The 13,139-nt window shown below is 44.7% G+C and overlaps 1 protein-coding gene across 1 annotated transcript in view; it reads left to right on the forward strand.

The window, feature by feature from the left end:
• Positions 1-13,139, forward strand: part of LOC128437728 (NLR family CARD domain-containing protein 3) — a 75,583-nt gene that overhangs the window by 14,979 nt on the left and 47,465 nt on the right. Inside the window, exon 6 of the mRNA XM_053419938.1 lies at positions 3,578-3,712. Within this exon, the coding sequence (XP_053275913.1) occupies positions 3,578-3,712 (135 nt within the window). The remainder of the gene's footprint in view (positions 1-3,577; positions 3,713-13,139) is intronic.

A 13,139-nucleotide genomic window follows, 5' to 3' on the forward strand; every position in this document is an offset into this window, starting at 1 on the left:
TCAAGGTGAATGCACACGCTGGACAGGAAGTGGAATTTCATTTGTCCTTTGTGTTTCTCGTGTCCATCAGCCACCAGGTTCCCTCGTTCACCCGCCGGCTGGATGTTGTTGTTTGTAAAGAAAAATGATCCCCAAAGTTTATTCTTGTTGGCAAAGTGTCACACGTCCGTTCAGCTCCTTCACACCTTCACACATCCAGAGAGTCTGCTCAATGTCCAACTCTTCACCATCTCTCTTTCCTATATTACAACCTTTTTACAACATCAAAATAGATCAACAACTATGATTAACATATTCCATTATGTAAATACACAATATTTATTGCATTTTCAAATAGACTAGTTTCTTATTTACTCTGACGTCATCATCTTCCCCCTAAGAAAAAATAAATCTGAATCAAAGCACTGGTACCGCGGAGAGAGATAACAGATGTGTGTAAGGCAAAGACCAGCAGGGGGCGCCACATGAATGAGAACGGAGAGTCGGCCCTGAACAAGCTCTTCTTCGTGGTCACTTCTCCTGCTCGGTCTCTTTGAATATGTCATTAGTGTTTTAAAGTCAAGCTAAAAGCAAAGTGTAGTGAAGAAGCTCCATGTTCTTCAAACATCTGGCCCTGAAGTGTTCCTCTTGTTTCCAGTTCGCGGCTCCCAGCTCCAATCTGTACAAACTGCAGAGCAAATTCCCAACAGCGCCTCCTGTGGCCACGTCGTGCTTCTCCCACTGGCCACCAGCACCAAGGTACAACTGGGGCTTCTGATCTCAGTCGAGATTTAACACGGACTTCCCTGGAAGAGAAAATCCACAGAAAGTGATAACTGATCCCTGATCAGCTCCTCCACAACTCTGCAGCTAAATATCATCAAGACACGGTCCAGAAGAGCAAAGAACAATTCAGCCTCGGACCCAGAGAGAGACGCTGGCTACGTGAACGACAGCTGGTCGCACACATCAGCTTCCTCCTGTTTCACATCAATGTGAACAGGATCCTGATGTGTCACGTGCATGAATGAGCCTCGTGCACAGTGTCTCAGTGGAGCAGATCAGCTCCTGTGCAACATCGAGTGAAGATGGAAATAAAAACGTCCCCAGATGAAGGAGAGATGAGGAAGAAGAGAAGCAGGAAACCGACCCGATCTGAACGTGACAGTGAACCAGCAGCGAGGCTGAATGTTCCCGTGATTCATCTCGTCCACGATCCAGAAGAAATCATCTTTCTATAGAAAAAACCAGTGTGGAGACATTCCTCTCTCTGCAGCTCACCTGACTTCACCTGTTAGAAAACCAGTGTGGAGACATTCCTCTCTCTGCAGCTCACCTGACTTCACCTGCTTTTGTGACTCCTGCATGGACTCACACTGTCATCGACTTTACACTGTGTGACCGTAATAACACAATCCACTGAATTACAGTGCGCTGCTGTGTTTTCTCATTTCACAGTAAACTGCTGGCAGCAGGGTTCACAGGGATTTACCGCTTTCTTACTGTCACCTTGATTTACAGTTTAGTGCTGTCCACATACTAAAACACACTATAGTGCTGTATTTTATTATATTTACAGTAAACTATTAGCATCAGACTGTACATTATTGTTTTAAATTAAATTATATACAATCTCAAATACAGTCCAATGTAATTTAATGTAATAGCAGCATGATGACAGTCAATTCTTATAAATCAAACTCCTCTTTAACAAAACCTTGGTTCCCTGTGTTCATGTGATATTCTGAACAACGTGTACTGAATGATTACGGTAAATGAAATGCAGCAAACACAACTTTCTATAGAAAAGAGCAGACGTGGAAAAACACCAGATCACGTGTACAGGTCTTGAAGGTCTCTTCACACGGACACAATCTGGTAAATAATATGACACATGCTTGATGTAGGAGATAAACAGTCTTTACTGTTGCACAACAAATCCTGTTGTTAGATATTATCTGCACAAGCATTTAAAAAGGGTTCCAGCATTATAGACAACGTGAAAATAAGATGCTGCTCTGATACAGTGGACTTACCTCACTGAAATGAGCCTGAGGGCAGATCGGTGGCTTTATATCAGTGAGCTGCTGTATCGTGCAGAATGAGACGTGACGTCATGATATTCACGTGTGTGAGTGAACATGGCTTGTTGACAGTGTCAGTCCTAGAGAGGGGGGGGGGGGGGCACGTTTATGTGTTGTGTCATTGATTCTACAAGTCTCTGATCTCTTTTTATTTATGATAGTACAACTTTATATGTTGTTATACATGTTATTGATTAAAGAGACTGAATGGGTTCTCTCCTCTCACACATCACATCCTTCCACCTCCTTGGTGCAGGAGCTACAACGACTCAGAAGAGCTCGTACCTCCGAGGCCCTTTGTTCCAATCAAGTCACATGACTCACACACTCATAGAGATCAGTTCTATCAACATGTCTGAGTTTCTTCATCAAGATCCTCGTCTTATTCTCTGAATGTCAGTGAAAATGAAAACACATCTCTAAAAGAATTCCTGAACTTTCCCTTTAGTTCAGATCTGTGACAACATTGAATGGGTTCTTTCTTTTCCCATCCTTTACCTTTTCTTCACACCTCTCCCTCTCTCTCTCTCTCTCTCTCTCTCTCTCTCTCTCTCTCTCTCTCTCTCTCTCTCTCCCCCTCTCTCTCTCTGCCCAGTTCACTGCCTCATGTAAACTTGGAGTTGTTCTACATGTGTTTATGTATTGCTGATCTACACTGATGAGATCTAGACTTCATACTTATTACAGTGGGTGGATTAAAGGCCTGAGTGGAGACGCACACATGAAATGGACCTTGCTTGAAAATACCTGGTATGTGCATCTTATCAGTTCTGCCATGTAACTAATAATTAATATTCATATTGTATAAATGTGACATGCCGTGGCAGAGTTCTGCAGATGGAGTCACACATTCAGCTCTAACACCAAATATAACAACCTTCAAATCACAGGAGGAAACATGGGTTAGGGTTAGCTTCATGTGTATTCATTTGTTTTTTAAGAGTGAACCGGTTCAACAGGGGGTCGGATTCCATTTTCACCTGGATGAAGAGAGGGAATGAAAGTGAGCAGGTGAGTGTGAACACAACACACACACACACACACACACACACACACACACACACACACACACACACACACACACAAACAGACACACAGAGTCACGTGATTACCAGGATCTGCCGAGAGGAGGAGGAGCCTCCGTTGAAAGCGTTCAGACTCGTTCTAAATTCAAGGAGCAGACGGAGGAGACGTGAAGTCTGAGGCTGGTGAGTGTTCAGCAACATTTGTATTATTCATTCATATTATTTCACTGTCACAGACTCTGGGTCAGTTTTCTACTTGTGGACTTTAGAGAGAAGAAGATTCAGGATGAACTTCTGTCAGTAAATCAACAGTTTGACTCGACGCTGTGATTGGCTGATTCCAACACATTAAACCTTCAACTGTCTCAGGTTACAGTGACAACAGGGACACAGTGTAGGAGGGTTCACTCTGTTATATTTGAAGAAACACTGAGTTTACGTACCTGGCTTCATTGTGTGTGTTTGAGCTCACAGTAAATTTCCTCTTAGACTGAAGATGAGTGGTTATGAGGAAGAAGAGGACAGAGCAGAGTCTCCAGGGTTCAGCTGTCTGTCTCTGAAGAGTACTTGGTCCAAAGATGAACCTCTAAACTTCAGTAATGAACCTGGACCCTCACACACTGAGTAAGAGACCTGCTACAAACATGTGAAGCTCCAAACTGAATCCTCAGAGAATGAATTAGTGAATGATGTGTTCTGAATAAAAACATGTTTGTGTTTGCAGAGGTCAGGACCAGAGACTGAGAGCAGAGTCTCCAGGGTCCAGCTGTCTGTCTCTGAAGAGTGACTGGTCCAAAGATGAGCCTCTAAACTTCAGTAATGAACCTGGACCCTCACACACAGAGTAAGAGACTGTTTCTACTGGGACCTGCTCTGAAGAGGATCTAGTTTCCTCTAGTGTGGCCCCTGCATTAGGACACAGCTTCATTGAAGTTGGTGACTAATCTCTCAGAATCACTCAAAGAGCTCAGACCTCCACCAAGAACCAACACGCTCCTTATGAAACCACTTTGAAATCCACTAGAGACTCATTTTGATTTGGATCCGCACCAAATTCCACAAACTGGTAAACATCAGTCCTCTGAACATATCTGTGAAAGAGGACCCCCCCCCCCCCCCCCGATCTGGTTCACAGACCACCACCTTCCACCAAGTTTACTGTTAATCTGTGTTTTTTTATAATCCCACTAACGAACCAACCATCACACAAACATAGGAGTCATGTTTCTGAGGAGGAGCAGTCGTCCTGCTATGCTTCGTGTCAGGACGTCCTGAAGGATCCAGTCTCCACCAGCTGTGGACACTGGTTCTGCAGACAGTGCATCGCCTCATACTGGGACCAGTCTGGCTCTTCAGGAGACTCGTCCTGTCCCCAGTGTCTCCAAAGATCCAGAACAGGAGCTGGAGGTCAGCCAGCCGGTCAGAGCAGCACTGTACATGTGTCTGCTGATGTCTTCACTTCTGACAACAGCACATGTGGTTTTATTTTGTTCCTTCATACAGCATCAACATTTAACATCGTTAGAAAAGCACAAAGTTTGTTTATGGGTTTGTTATGGGTGCTGGGGATGGGAATGTGGGAGGGATAAAAAGATGGGAACAAATGTAAGATGGAAGTATTCCCTGTTATATTGTTGTATCTTGTGAAACTACTTCCAATAAACAAAAACATTAAAAAAAAAAAAAAAAAAAGAAAAGAAAAGCACAAAGTTAAAAAGCTTTTATTTTCTGTAGTTTTTCTGAATCTGATGAAAACAATCAGCAGATTCTCAGATTCTCTGTCTCTCACATTGTTTCTTGTCTTTCAGCAGATCGTGGTCTGCTGGAGGTTTCAGATGAACATAAGCTCAGTGTGAGGAGGAGATGTGAACATGTGACTGAAGGAAGTGATGAAACAGGAAGTAGAACCCTCCTCAACAGGATCTACACTGAGCTCTACATCACAGAGGGACAGAGTGAAGAGGTTAATACTCAACATGAGGTGAGGCAGCTTGAGACGGCTTCCAAGAAGAAGATCCTCCACGACACTCCCATCAAGGTCCACGACATCTTTAAAGCCTCCACTGACCAGCAGAGCAGCATCAGAGTAGTCCTGACCAACGGCGTCGCTGGCGTTGGAAAAACCTTCTCGGTGCAGAAGTTCACTCTGGACTGGGCAGAGGGTTTAGAGAACCAGGATGTGGGTCTGCTGGCTGTGCTTTCGTTCAGGGAGCTGAACCTGGTGAAGGACCAGCAGCACAGTCTTCTCACGCTGCTCCATGTTTTCCATCCAGCGTTACAGAAGCTCACGGCAGAGACGCTCGCTGTCTGTAAACCTTTGTTCATCTTTGACGGCCTGGATGAAAGCAGACCTTCTTTGGACTTCAACCACATGGAGCTTGTGTCTGAGGTCACACAGAGGTCATCAGTCAACGTGCTGCTGACAAACCTCATCCGGGGGAATCTGCTTCCCTCGGCTCTCGTCTGGATAACCTCCAGACCTGCGGCGGCCAATCAGATCCCTCCTGCATGTGTTGACAGGGTCACAGAAGTACGAGGCTTCACTGAGGCCCAGAAGGAGGAGTATTTCAGGAGGAGATTCAGTGATGAAGAGCTGTGCAGCAGAATCATCTCACACATCAAGACGTCCAGGAGCCTCCTCATCATGTGTCAAATCCCAGTCTTCTGCTGGATCAGTGCTACAGTTCTGGAGCACATGTTGACCACAGACCAGAGAGGAGAGCTGCCCAAGACCCTGACTGACCTGTACTCACACTTCCTGCTGGTTCAGACAAAGAGGAAGAACAACAAGTACGGTGAGGGACATGAGACGACTCCACAGCAGCTGACGGAGGCTGACAGGGACGTTCTCCTGAAGCTGGGGAGGCTGGCACTTAAACATCTGGAGGAAGGAAACATCATGTTCTACCAAGAAGACCTGGAGCAGTGTGGTCTTAATGTCACAGAGGCCTCGGTGTACTCAGGAGTTTGTACTGAGATCTTCAGAAGAGAGTGTGTGATCTTCCAGAAATCAGTCTACTGCTTTGTTCATCTGAGCGTTCAGGAGTTCCTGGCTGCAGTCTACATGTTCCACTGTTACACCGAGAGGAACACAGAAGAACTCAACAACTTCTTGGGAACATGTGGGGACACAGACAGGACCTTCTCCCTTCATGACCTCCTGAAGAGAACCATGGAGAAATCCCTCACTAGTACAAATGGTCATCTGGACCTGTTTGTTCGCTTCCTTCACGGCCTCAGTCTGGAGTCCAACCAGAGAGTCTTAGGAGGCCTGCTGGGTCTGACAGGGAAGAATCCAAAGATCATCCAGAGAATCATCAAAAACCTGAAGGAGATGAAGAGTGGTAACATTTCTCCTGACAGAAGCATCAACATCTTCCACTGTCTGACTGAGATGAACGACCACTCAGTTCATCAGCAGATGAAACAGTTCCTGACGTCAGAGAACAAATCAAAGGAGGAACTCTCTGAGATCCACTGCTCAGCTCTGGCCTACATGCTGCAGATGTCAGAGGAGGTTCTGGATGAGTTGGACCTGAAGGAGTTCAAAACATCAGACCAGGGTCGACTGAGACTGATCCCAGCTGTGAGGAACTGCAGGAAGGCTCAGTGAGTCCACACATGATCAATAACATGTTCAATCAGTGGAGATGAGTCGTTCTTCAAATACATTCACGTGTGTGTGTGTTTATGTGTGTGTGTGTGTGTGTGTGTGTGAGTGTGTGTGTGTTTATGTGTGTGTGTGTGTGTGTGTGTGTGTGTGTGTGTGTAATAAAGTTATTATTATTATGTACATATACATTATCATTGTTCTCATGTACATATGAGAACAACTAGATCAGATGTGGAGAGTGAAATCCAATGTGATCACTCTGCTGGAGTTTGAGGGTTCACTTTGACCCTTGACCTTTGACCTTTGACCACTGAAATCTAATCAGTTTTTCTTTGGGTCTAAATGTGAAGAAATCCCCTAAAGAAGACTTGAGATATCATTCAAGAGGCCATGAACATGTTATGTGACCTTCTCCTTTGACCTCTGACCACCTGAATCTAATGAGTTCCTCTGTTAGTCTGAATGAACGCTTGAACCAAATCTGAAATTCTCTTGAGGAGTTTTTAACAAAAAGGGGATTTACCAGGGTCACATGATCACGTTTTAAGATAGATACGATTAAGATACATTTATTTATCCCAAACACATTCACAGACATGCACAGGCACACTCATGCAAGGAGGGAAATGAAACCTCTGCTTTTAACCCATCTGGTGAACACAGGAGGACACACAGAGCAGTGAGCAGCCATGTACGGCACACAGGGAGCAGATGTTCGGGGAGTAAGGTGCCTTGCTCAGGGGCACTATACAGGGTAGGGAGAATCCTCTTGGATTTTTGGACGGATCAATACAGGTTCGTTTTTTTGTTGTTTTTCCGTGGAGTCGAACCAGAGACCTTCTCTGCCCATAGTCCAAGTTTCTGCCACTAGTCCACCGCCTCTCTGCTCGTGTGCGTCACCTTGATATTTGAGAGTCCTTGTATGAATGTTGTGTTTTCTGATTTAATTCTCACAGATTTGATATTTTCTTTAATTACAGACTTGGTGGTTGTCTCCTCTCAGAGACTCACTATGAAGTCGTGGCCTCAGCTCTGAAGTCACACCCCTCACATCTCAGAGAACTGGATCTGAGCTTCAACAACCTGGAGGATTCAGAAGTGAAGCTGCTGTGTTCTGGACTGGAGAGTCCAAACTGTCGACTGGAGACTCTGAGGTCCTTAAATCCTTCTTCACTTTTCAGACTTTCTTTCTCATTTGGTCATTATTTATTTAAATTGTCTCAGTTCTGCTCTGCTCACTGTCCCTCAGTCATCTGTCACTCACCCAGCCTGTCAGTCACGTCCACCTCATCAACTCCATTCACCTGCACTCACCTGCTCCTGATCACTAAGAAAGTGTCAGTAAATAACATGTGGACTGAGGCCGAGCACTCGTCCTCCTCAGGTTTTCAAAATAAGACACATTCTTATTGAAACACGTTGGACAGTTGATAAGTATAGAAACAAACAGGAAGTGACTGTCAGGAGCAGTGTTGGGAGTAACGCGCTACAAATTAACGCGTTACTGTAATTCCACTACTTTTAGCGGTAACGAGCATGTAACAAAGTATTTTTTTAAATCAAGTAACGCAGTTACAATTTGTGAAATTGAAATGAGTTTGTCACTCGCGTTACTCTCTTTTGTGAAAACTGAACACTTGCAGACAAGAAGACGAGTAAACAAACTGATGTTCTGGTCGTTTATTTGAGCCGTCCTCGTAACACCGTATACCTTAATAACAACTTTGAACAACTTAGAAACACCTTAAAACAATCGTGGACACCGTTGTGCTTCTTCGGATGGTCGCTAAAAACATAAACCTTTTCCGTAGCGCCGTTGTCGTCATCTCAGGATGTCGGCGACTCAGAAAGTAACTTATAAGTTACTCTCCCTAGTAACTAATTACTTTTGATAAAGTAACTGGTGAAGTAATTCAATTACTTTTAAAAGAAGTAACTAGTAACTGTAACTGTTGCGGGTGGAAATCAAAGGCAGGAGTCGTCGTTCTCAAGTAAAAATTAAGCAGGTTTATTCAGAGGTCACAGGTCAGGAAACTGCGGTGTCCAGCAAATGATCATGCATGGACCACTGATCCTACACAGTAAGCTGCACAGGAAAAATGGCGCTTAGACAAAGTGTGCACATTGTATATATATCGAGATACTGGGCGTGACAGAGGTTCTTGGATTGGTCGAGACTAGACGGAAGCTGCTGTATCTTACACGGGGCAGTGCCTCGTTGGTCGGAGCACAAGGCAGTCCTGCCCTCCTGGCGTCGTTGGGTCCTCCTCCTGGCGTCGCGTGTTGATGATACTGTAGTTGTGCGCCATTGCTATGGTTACCAGAAGTCATAGTGTTCTGGCCTCAAAGCATTCTAAGACTGATGATCTCACAGGAGAGAGGACGTCTCCGAAATTAATACGATGAAGTAATTCATGAAATACTGTGAGAAAAGGCATGCAAACCTCCTCTAATTCCCTGTTTGATAAGGAGCATGAAACATCTGAAGTTGAGTTGACGTAGTGTGTGTGTGTGTGTGTGTGTGTGTGTGAGGGAGGTCTGCTCATTATCTGCCTTACCTCCCTCAGATGTTGGTCCTCTGCCTTGTGTGTGTGTGTGTGTGTGTGTGTGTGTTGGTGTAGTTAATGCAGAAAGGACATGGTATGTGTATCTGACCACACGTTAAAGTGTGTTTATGTCAATATAACTAAGTACTAATTTTCAGTAACTTGCCCAACACTGGTCAGGAGCCATCCCTACTTTAAACAGTGTTTAATTACACAAACCTGCTCAGTGACCAACACACAGAGAAGAATCTGATGAATGAAACAATGGTCCAACATGTCTGATCTGGGGTCTCATTTATAAAAGAGTGCGTAGGATTCTTACTAAAAGTGTACGTACGCACGAAAGCCGGATATGGCGTACACCACAGATTATTCCGATTTATAAAACCGGATCAGAGTTTACGTACGAATACGCAAATTTTCCCGTCAAGTTCTTTTTTATAAATCCCAACGTTTGCGTGAGAAGTGGCGTACTCACGTTTCAGGCCCCGTTTTGTGCGTACGCAACGGTTATAAATGTGACCCCTGATAATTATCTTCAGGTCACAGACTGGACTGAGGTCAGCAGCATGTTGAGAGTCTGTGTTGACATGATGACGATCCACAACAACAGGAGGACACATTCTAATATTCATATTTCTTTATCCAGGTTGAAGGGCTGCAGTCTGACAGAGATCAGCTGTTCTTCTCTGGCTTCAGCTCTGAGGTCAAACCCCTCTCATCTGAGAGAACTGGATCTGAGTAACAACAACCTGCAGGACTCAGGAGTGAAGGAGCTGTGTGGTTTTCTACAGAGTCCAACCTGTCGACTGGAGACTCTGAGGTCAGTTCACTGACTGACTTTTGTAGATCTCATATCTATAAACAGCATTTATACACAATTTATCTAATTTAATTCTAATTTAACATAATTCCTCTTTATACATAACTTGAATCCATTCATTAATTAATTTGTCACATTTTAAACGTTCAGCTACTTGTTAAAACACTGAGTTTAGTTCTGGATTTCCTAAACTGATCTGCAGGACAGAGACCGGGTCCAAATAATCTATTTGTACTGAATCAGGACTCGTTTTTAGTCCAACATGTCTGCTTTCATATTTATCTTCCATGTTATGAGTCTGTGTGACATGAATATGTGTCTGTTATCTTCACACATGAACTCAGTTTAATTTACAGTTAACTTGTATTCTTTATCCAGGTTGGAGGAATGCATTCTGTCAGAAATCAGCTGTTCTTCTCTGGCTTCAGCTCTGAGGTCAAACCCCTCTCATCTGAGAGAACTGGATCTGAGTGGAAATGACCTGAAGGACTCAGCAGTGAAGGAGCTGTGTGGTTTTCTACAGAGTCCAACCTGTCGACTGGAGAATCTGAGGTTAGTTCACTGACTGACTTTAGTAGATCTCATATCTATAAACAGCATTTATACCAAATTTATCTAATTTCACTCTAATTTAACAGAATTCCTCTTCATACATAATTTGAATTCCATTCATTAATTAATCTGTCACATTTTAAATATTCAGCTACTTGTTAAAACACTGAGTTTAGTTCTGGATTTCCTAAACTGATCTGCATGACAGAGACCGGGTCCAAATAATCTATTTGTACTGAATCAGGACTCGTTTTTAGTCCAACATGTCTGATTTCATATTTATCTTCCATGTTATGACTCTGTGCTCATATGAATATGTGTCTGTTATTTTCACACATGAACTCAGTTTAATTCAAAGTTTTATTCTTTATCCAGGTTGAAGGACTGCAGACTGTCAGAGATCAGCTGTTCTTCTCTGGCTTCAGCTCTGAGGTCAAACCCCTCTCATCTGAGAGAACTGGATCTGAGAGGAAACAACCTACCGGACTCAGGAGTGAAGGAGCTGTTTGATCTTAAGAAGAGTTCAACCTGTCGACTGGAGACTCTGAGGTCAGTAGATGGTTGGAGTCAGTCCACGCTGCTTTCATCAGTATTTTACTAAACATAGTCAGTATCACAGATCCAGGGTCTGTGCTACCAAGCAGGATTTGTGGTTATCAGGTTCACTTCAGGTTTAGTTTTTTCAGTTCTACGAAGCTCGTCCACTTCTTAACGAGCTAAATCACCATGGAAACTTCTGATGAACGGCTAACCTGCTCCAGGTTAAGTTGGAGATCAACCCGTATAGAAGCTCCGCCCACTGACCACAGTGACTCTACACTGTTGTGTGGTGCACACTCTCGTTAAAAGGACGGATAAGGGAAGTTTAAATCAACGTCTGGTTGGTTCAGTTGATCTCAATGTCACCAGACTCATCCTGTCCCCAAAACACCAGATGACCACAGTCAGCTTCCTGGAGACAGGTCCATGTGTATGTCCTCAGAGACAGAGTGTGTCCTCAGCATCAGTGAGACAGTGTGTGTCCTCAGAGACAGTGAGACAGTGTGAGTCCTCAGATACAGTGAGTCAGTGTGTGTCCTCAGAGTCAGTGTGTGTCCTCAGAGACAGTAAGACAGTATGTGTCCTCAGAGTCTGTGTGTGTCCTCAGGGACAGTGAGACAGTTTGTGTCCTCAGAGTCAGTGTGTGTCCTCAGAGACAGTGAGACAGTGTGTGTCCTCAGAGACAGTGACACAGTGTGTGTCCTCAGAGACAATGAGACAGTGTGTGTCCTCAGAGTCAGTGTGTGTCCTCAGGGACAGTGAGACAGTGTGTGTCCCCAGAGACAGTGAGACAGTGTGTATCCTCAGAGACAGTGAGTAAGTGTGTGTCCCCAGAGACAGTGAGACAGTGTGTATCCTCAGAGACAGTGAGTAAGTGTGTGTCCTCAGAGTCAGTGTGTGTCCTCAGAGTCAGTCAGACAGTGTGTGTCTTCAGAGTCAGTGAGACAGTGTGTGTCCTCAGAGTCAGTCAGACAGTGTGTGTCCTCAGAGTCAGGGAGACAGTGTGTGTCTTCAGAGTCAGTGAGACAGTGTGTGTGCTTAGAGTCAGTGAGACAGTGTCTGTGCTCAGAGTCAGTGCGACAGTGTGTGTCCTTAGAGTCAGTGAGACAGTGTGTTTCCTCAGAGTCAGTGCAAGTCCTCAGAGTCAGTGAGTCAGTGTGTGTCCTCAGTGTCAGTGAGACAGTGTGTGTCCTCAGAGACAGTGTGTGTCCTCAGAGACAGTGAGACAGTGTGTCCTCAGAGACAGTGAGACAGTGTGTGTCCTCAGAGACAGTGAGACAGTGTGTCCTCAGAGACAGTGAGACAGTGTGTCCTCAGAGACAGGGAAACAGTGTGTCCTCAGAGACAGGGAGACAGTGTGTGTCCTCAGAGACAGTTTGTGTCTTCTTCTCTTCCAATCGTCTTGTTAGTAAACAACAGATTCAGATCTCGTGGTCTCGTTCACACGTTATTATGTCGTGGTCACGTAATATATTATTACCAGATGCCACCAGGGGGCGCTGTAACTTACACAAGCTGGACCACAGCTGACAGCCTCACACGAGGGACAGAGACAGTGTTGTGTTCATCTGATCTGAGACAGTTTGTTCTCTCACTTCCTCAGTGAAGAACTGATCAGGTGGATCTTTGTCACAGCTCTGAGATCAGTGGGACTGAAGCCTCTCCTCATCACATGGTAACCAGGAGCTCTTTATACAGAGCAGAACCTCTGCTGAGGTCCATCTGTCTCCTCTGGTCCCAGTTTGTCAGAAGCAGATGTTCATCAACACACAGTGAAACATGGCTTCACCTGTAACAGCAGTAAATCCACCTCTCAGGTGTCCACTCTGCACTTTGACATGCAGAGGACACACACTGAGCACTTAGCGTGTTCATTCCAACACGTGAACATGAAGCAGAGAGGAAGCTGCTCCACCTCTGAACAGGACTGAAGTCCCTGCTGCTCTTTCTACTGGATGAGCTGCATCACTGACTCAC

Source organism: Pleuronectes platessa, chromosome 4 (genome assembly GCF_947347685.1).
Source record: "Pleuronectes platessa chromosome 4, fPlePla1.1, whole genome shotgun sequence".
Lineage (NCBI taxonomy): Eukaryota > Metazoa > Chordata > Actinopteri > Pleuronectiformes > Pleuronectidae > Pleuronectes > Pleuronectes platessa.